Consider the following 6000-nt stretch of genomic DNA (forward strand, 5'->3'; position numbering starts at 1 on the left):
GCCACTGTCCCTCAGGGTGTTCCTGTCCCTGCTTGGGTCACCTGTAGGCCACAGTCCCTCAGACATGTCCCTGCCCTGGCATGGGTCACACACAGCTGCAGTCCCTCAGGGGTATCCTTGCCCTGCTGTGGGGCTTTCACAGACTGCAGTTCCTCTGGGGTGTCTCTGCCCTGACATAGGTCCTCCAAGAGTGGCAGAGGTTCCTTCTTAGACATGGACTTCTGCCTTTCAAGAGTGCCTCCAACAATGACCTCTCCTGCTTGCCTCCGTTTTTCCATTCTCCTAACTTGTGTAGGAGGAGGCTGTCTCTCCAGTCACCTGAAATATAAACCATGCCTTCTATGCCCAGTACAATTGCTAAGAACGAATAGGAAATTCCCATTAATTATATATATATTTGTTCTTAAGAATGCTCTTTTCTTTTGTTTTTATTTCACAGATATCAATGAATGTAAAGTGTTCCCTGGTATGTGCATGAATGGTAAATGCAGAAACACAATTGGAAGTTTCAAATGTAGATGTAACAATGGGTTTACTTTAGATATGGAGGAAAGAAACTGTACAGGTAAGTCTTGCATTTTCCTCAGTTTTTCCTGGAATCATAGAATAGTCCAGGTTTAAAAAGGCCGCAAAAGATCATCTGCTCCAACTTTTTGTGGGAAAGGGAGCCTAAATGAGATTATCTAGCACTCTGTCCATGTTGAAAACATCCTGTGATGGGGCCTCTACCACATCCCTGGGGCATTTTAAAGGAACTTGCACTTGTTGTATAGCTTGTTTATCTGGAAACTTAATATAATTCATTTCCTTCAGTTTCTAATAGTTTAATCTTTGGACAGAATGGCCGAGTGTCTCAAGTTTTCCTTTCAGAAAGTGATTCTTAATAAATCTAATATTCTTCTTGTACATGTACATTAGGAACGTTTTGAATTGGTGTAGAGATCCGCAGTTCATGGTTTATCAGTACAATCTGAAAAATCAATAAGAATCACCAGTGAAGCCAAGTTTAATGATTTAACATACAGATTAACTTAATTTATGTTGCTTACTATGTGGTCAACATATTACCAAATGAATTTAGAGACTCAAATTAAATTCATTTAGATTTGATAGCCAAGCACACACAGAGGCAACCGTGCAATTCTTACATCAGTGCAAAATTAACTCAAGAAAAGACATGCATTTACTTTAAAAGTTTAATATTTTTTATTCGCTGCCTGGAAAAAAATGAAGCAGAAGATAAGTTTGATAGTTTTCTGGTTATAAGAACCTGGATGCCGGCATTGTGGGTGGCTCTGTCCTGAAAATGAAGGTTTTGTTATACCACACAGGCATCTATGAGTGAGCCTGAGTAATATGAAATGTGGGTGGTAAGGCATGTTAACTGAGGTTGGTCTGGATGTTAATGTTGCCCTAGCTGGTGATTTCCTTGTTTTTATAGTGATTGCATTGATGAGAAATGCATTTTACAAACTTTATTTCTAAGCTAACAAGAACAGGTCAGAGAACTTCTCCCTACAAAAGCTTTTTTTGGTCCTGTTTTCCATTGAAAGATTGTTCTAATGAAAATGTTCCACAGAGCAGCTGTAGAGAGCCAAGTTTTATTAAATGGAAGAGGTTTTTTGTTTTAAATTAGCAACAAAATGTTTTATAAAGCCTACAGGAGGCCAGGTATTCTGTAACATCCCAGGCCCACCACATGGGTTACCATCCAACACCTCCACACATCTGTGTGTGAGGAATGAACTGTCTTCACCTGGAAGAAACCTGGCTATGGGGAGTGACACAGAGGGAAAAAGAGACTCTTGAATGTTATGAAAAAGGGACTGTTTTGAATCTTTAGCAGTTTCTTTAGTTAAGCTTATACTTGCCTAGTTTTCTTCAGCCACGTTTGCAAGTGAATCTACTGTACAGCTCACCGACTTACTGCAGACGTGTTGATGCTCTTCTCTGTTTTCATGCTCCATTAACTTCTTGGATGACAGAACCAATCCTATGCCTTATCCTGGACTAATATCTTCATTGTTTCAAATATTCTATTATTTTTATATCCTGTAAAAACTTAATGATTTCTTAATATGTAAAAAGTAATGGCACAATAATGAATGAAGCTGAAGGTAGAGGATGTAGTGGAGAATATGAAACAAAGACATTGAACCCTGGTTCACCCCCAAAACACTGGGTGGGCAGTAGATTGAGGAAGAGAGAAATCTGGAAAGATGTGAGGAGACAATAAGTAACAGGCTATCCAGTTTTTTCCAATTCTCTCCTTCAACATCATATCCATATTATAAATTCCGTTTTAGCTTCCTGCCTCACTACCAGTGTGTTTTACAAAGTCTCTTCTTTCCCTTCTATCTTCTCCAAACCTGCTATAGTTTTCCACAGTAAGTTTCATTCAAAATTAACTAATAAGATAACCAGTGAACTGTAAATCTAGCTTTCAAATGAGCTACTTTAATTCCTAATGGAAAAGGTGTACTTAAGCTTATAATGCTGTTACTGGATAAATGTTTTTAGCAATTTAACATCAATGGCACAGTAGTCATGGAGTCAATTTGTACCCCTGTAGTAAAAACAACCCAAAATTTGTTACTGTTAGTAGTTTTCCTTAGAAATCTAAACTTAAATTACATTTGATGGAAGCCTGCTTGTTACATAGTTTTATCTATAGTTGTGAGCTCTGAAAGCATTGCATTATGAATCTTTCACAAGCTGTTTCACATAATCAGATATTGCTTTAAATAAGAAGTGAATTTAATTTTTCTCTGCTGATTTATATACCATATAAGATTTCTGTAGAGTTAATTTATAATGGCCAGTTGTTCACTTCTGTGAAAAGCAGTATAACCTTAAACTCTATTTAATTTTTCTACCTCTCCATTGCTATAAAATAGACATTGATGAGTGCCGGATCTCTCCAGACTTATGTGGAAGTGGTACTTGTGTCAACACTCCCGGAAGCTTTGAGTGTGAATGCTTTGATGGTTACGAAAGTGGATTTATGATGATGAAGAACTGTATGGGTAAGTGTTCCCGGGATGACCTGGAGATGGTCCATTGACTGTACAAAGCCTGACTGTACTACACTTACTCTGCTACACTGAACACTTCATATGTGTAATTATTGTGACATCTTGAACAAGTGAGACCAATACACAGTTTATATGACAAATAGGTGAACTATGCATGCAGCTTTGTTTGTTCTTTTTGCTAATTACTTTTACACATTTCTGTATAGATATATTAGAATGGCAGAAACTATTAGTTCATATAGTTTAAAAAAGGCTAACGAGGTATCCAAACATTTGGTAAACTTAGGAAGTGAAGGCTGGAGTTTCAGAAGTAGTGTGATTTTGCTTTTCCTTGATTCTTCTATGATTCAAGAAATTCTGAGAACATTTCCTGAAAAATCACATCTCTTTAATCTGTCTGAAGTTGTAAGAATAGATATGGAGACATCAAAAGTTATGAGCCACCTAAAAAAATCTTGAGTTAGTATTTTGGAGTGCTTAATGAAATAGATCATGAAATATGTAATGAAAAAGACAAATCTGAGATTTTCATCTTAATGAGACTGAATGGGTCCTCCTTGCCCTTCTTGAAGATTGGATTGCCATTTTCCCTCCTCCCACCCTAAAGATCCTTACCTAGTTTTCGTGACCTTTCAAAGATGTTCAGGAGTGGCTTCTAAATGACATTGGCCAGCTCCCTCTCAGCACTCATGGCTCTTTTCCATGCGCTTTGTCACCAGTTCCCTTTCCCCGTTTCCCCTGATCTCTTTGCTACTGCTGTTATGCTCTTCACATCCCTTGCCAGGGTCAGCTCCTGGTGGCTTTGGCTTTCCTAATCCCATCCCTGTACAGCCAGACAGTGCCTCTATGTCTCCTGCATCATCTGTCTCTGCTTTTCCTATTTTATGCTTCCTTTTTGTGTTTGAGTTTTGTCAGGAGCTTTTGTGCTCGTAATTGAACTCAAATGCCCCTGTGTATCAGGCCATGCCGACCTCCTGTGACCTTTACTTGATTTACTGAAAATTGTGATACTTTTAGACTCCAAAAGTCAGCAAAAAATCATTGCCTGAGTCACAGATGAACATAATAAAGACAAAAAACTGTGGAAACTGAATAGCCTTCATGAAAGACAGAGTACAAATGCAGGGAATTAATACAGGGGCAGGGAAGCAAGATGTGAGATAAATAAGCAGAGACTGAGCCCATAAGTATTGTCTTCTTGGTGGCCTTTTGCAGGAACGAAGGAAGGGAGGGCATAGTGTTCAATGAAGACATTTTGGAGCTGCAAGGTCTGTCCAAGCAGAACTATAACAAAAAGAACGTTGAATTCAGTCATCAGGCAGTTTCTCCCCTCACATGAATAACCTGGAAAATCCAGTGACATCTTGGCTAAATTCTCAGGCTAGTGAAAGATAACACTAGTCTGCCTGTCTGAATAAAAGTCTCTAGTTTCAAGGTTAGGTAGCCATGATGCTTCCTGGGAGTCCAAAAGTGTGAGTGCATCCTGCACCTTGAACATCTTTTGGTTGTATTTCTCTTCATCCACATCTACAGTGTTAGCTGTTTTTATCAGGTTTGTGAGTCAAATATTCAGTTTGCCATTATAAGCTGTAGCAAGTGTTTTTCTCAGTCACACAACGACATACGCAGGGGTTGATCAAACTGAATAGCTATTTAGTTAAAACTTTACACGTGCATCCCCATTAATAGCACCCATAGATGACATTTTCAATGCATACATAAATGCATGTCTGGTTGCATTAAGAAGCACTTTTTTGAAAGTTTCATCATGCTAATATGTTGTTCTAAATGGCAGTCATTGAAACAGTTGCTGTCTTTTCTTGTGTCTTGTGTCCGCTAGAATACTTAATTTTGAATGATGAATTTCTGGTTTTCTTGAGGGAAAAATACCTGAGTTTAGATGAATATTGTTTTGTTTGCCCTGTTATGCAGCATGAGGAAAGGAGCAGCACTGAAGCAGCGCTTCATTGAAGCAGTGCTTTTATTTTTGACCTCCAGATTCTGTCTCTTTGTTGCTCCTTAGTAATGACCTTATATTTTTTTATGGTGGCTTCTTCATAGATATTGATGAATGTGAACGCAACCCACTGCTGTGTAGAGGTGGCACATGTGTGAACACCGATGGGAGTTTTCTGTGTGACTGTCCTTTGGGACATGAACTGTCACCATCACGTGAGGAATGCATAGGTGAGTTTCAACTCAGAATAGTAGTCTTTAGCTTTCTAAGAAGAGTACTCATTTCTGCTATGAAAACTTCTTGTCTCTGGGAAGGACGGGGTCTCAGAAATATCTTATACAAATTCATGCTCCTCCTTTATACGAGTATCTTCAAATTAAAACCTTATGACAGTTTTTTATTTATTTACTGATCCTGTAAAATCTCCAGTGCCTTTAACACTGTTGAAGGGCAACGAAGCTGGTGAGGGGTCTGGAGCACAAGTCTTACGAGGAGAGGCTGAGGGAACTGGGGTTGTTCAGTCTGGGGAAGAGGAGACTGAGGGGAGACCTTATCGCTCTGTACAAGTACCTGAACGGAGGCTGTAGAGAGACGGGGGTCGGTCTCTTCTCCCAAGTTACAGATGATAGGACAAGGGGTAATGGCTTCAAGTTGCGCCAGGGGAAGTTCAGGTTGGATATTAGGAAACATTTCTTTACTGAAAGGGTTATCCAGCATTGGAATGGGCTGCCCAGGGAGGTGGTGGAGTCACCATCCCTGGAGGTATTTAAGAAACGTGTAGACATGGTTCTTCAGGGCATGCTCTAGTGCCCAAGATTACTGGTTTGTGGTGGGGTGCTGTGTGGGTGGGTGATGGTTTTTTGGTTGGAGGTTGTTGTGTGTTTAGGTGGTGGGAGCTGGTGTTGTTTGTTTGGTGGTGTTTTTTGTTTTTTTGGGTTTTTTTTTGTTGTTGTTTTTTTGTTGTTTTTTTTTTGTGGTTGGACTCGATGATCTCTGAGGTCCCTTCCA

At 39.4% G+C, this 6000-nt stretch overlaps 1 protein-coding gene across 1 annotated transcript in view; it reads left to right on the plus strand.

The window, feature by feature from the left end:
- FBN2 (fibrillin 2) overlaps nucleotides 1-6000 on the plus strand; it is a 168459-nt gene that overhangs the window by 106096 nt on the left and 56363 nt on the right. Inside the window, 3 exon segments of the mRNA XM_014954806.1 lie at nucleotides 440-565; nucleotides 2898-3026; nucleotides 5097-5222. Coding sequence (XP_014810292.1) covers nucleotides 440-565; nucleotides 2898-3026; nucleotides 5097-5222 — 381 coding nt within the window.

This window comes from Calidris pugnax, unplaced genomic scaffold (genome assembly GCF_001431845.1).
Source record: "Calidris pugnax isolate Ruff unplaced genomic scaffold, ASM143184v1 scaffold157, whole genome shotgun sequence".
Lineage (NCBI taxonomy): Eukaryota > Metazoa > Chordata > Aves > Charadriiformes > Scolopacidae > Calidris > Calidris pugnax.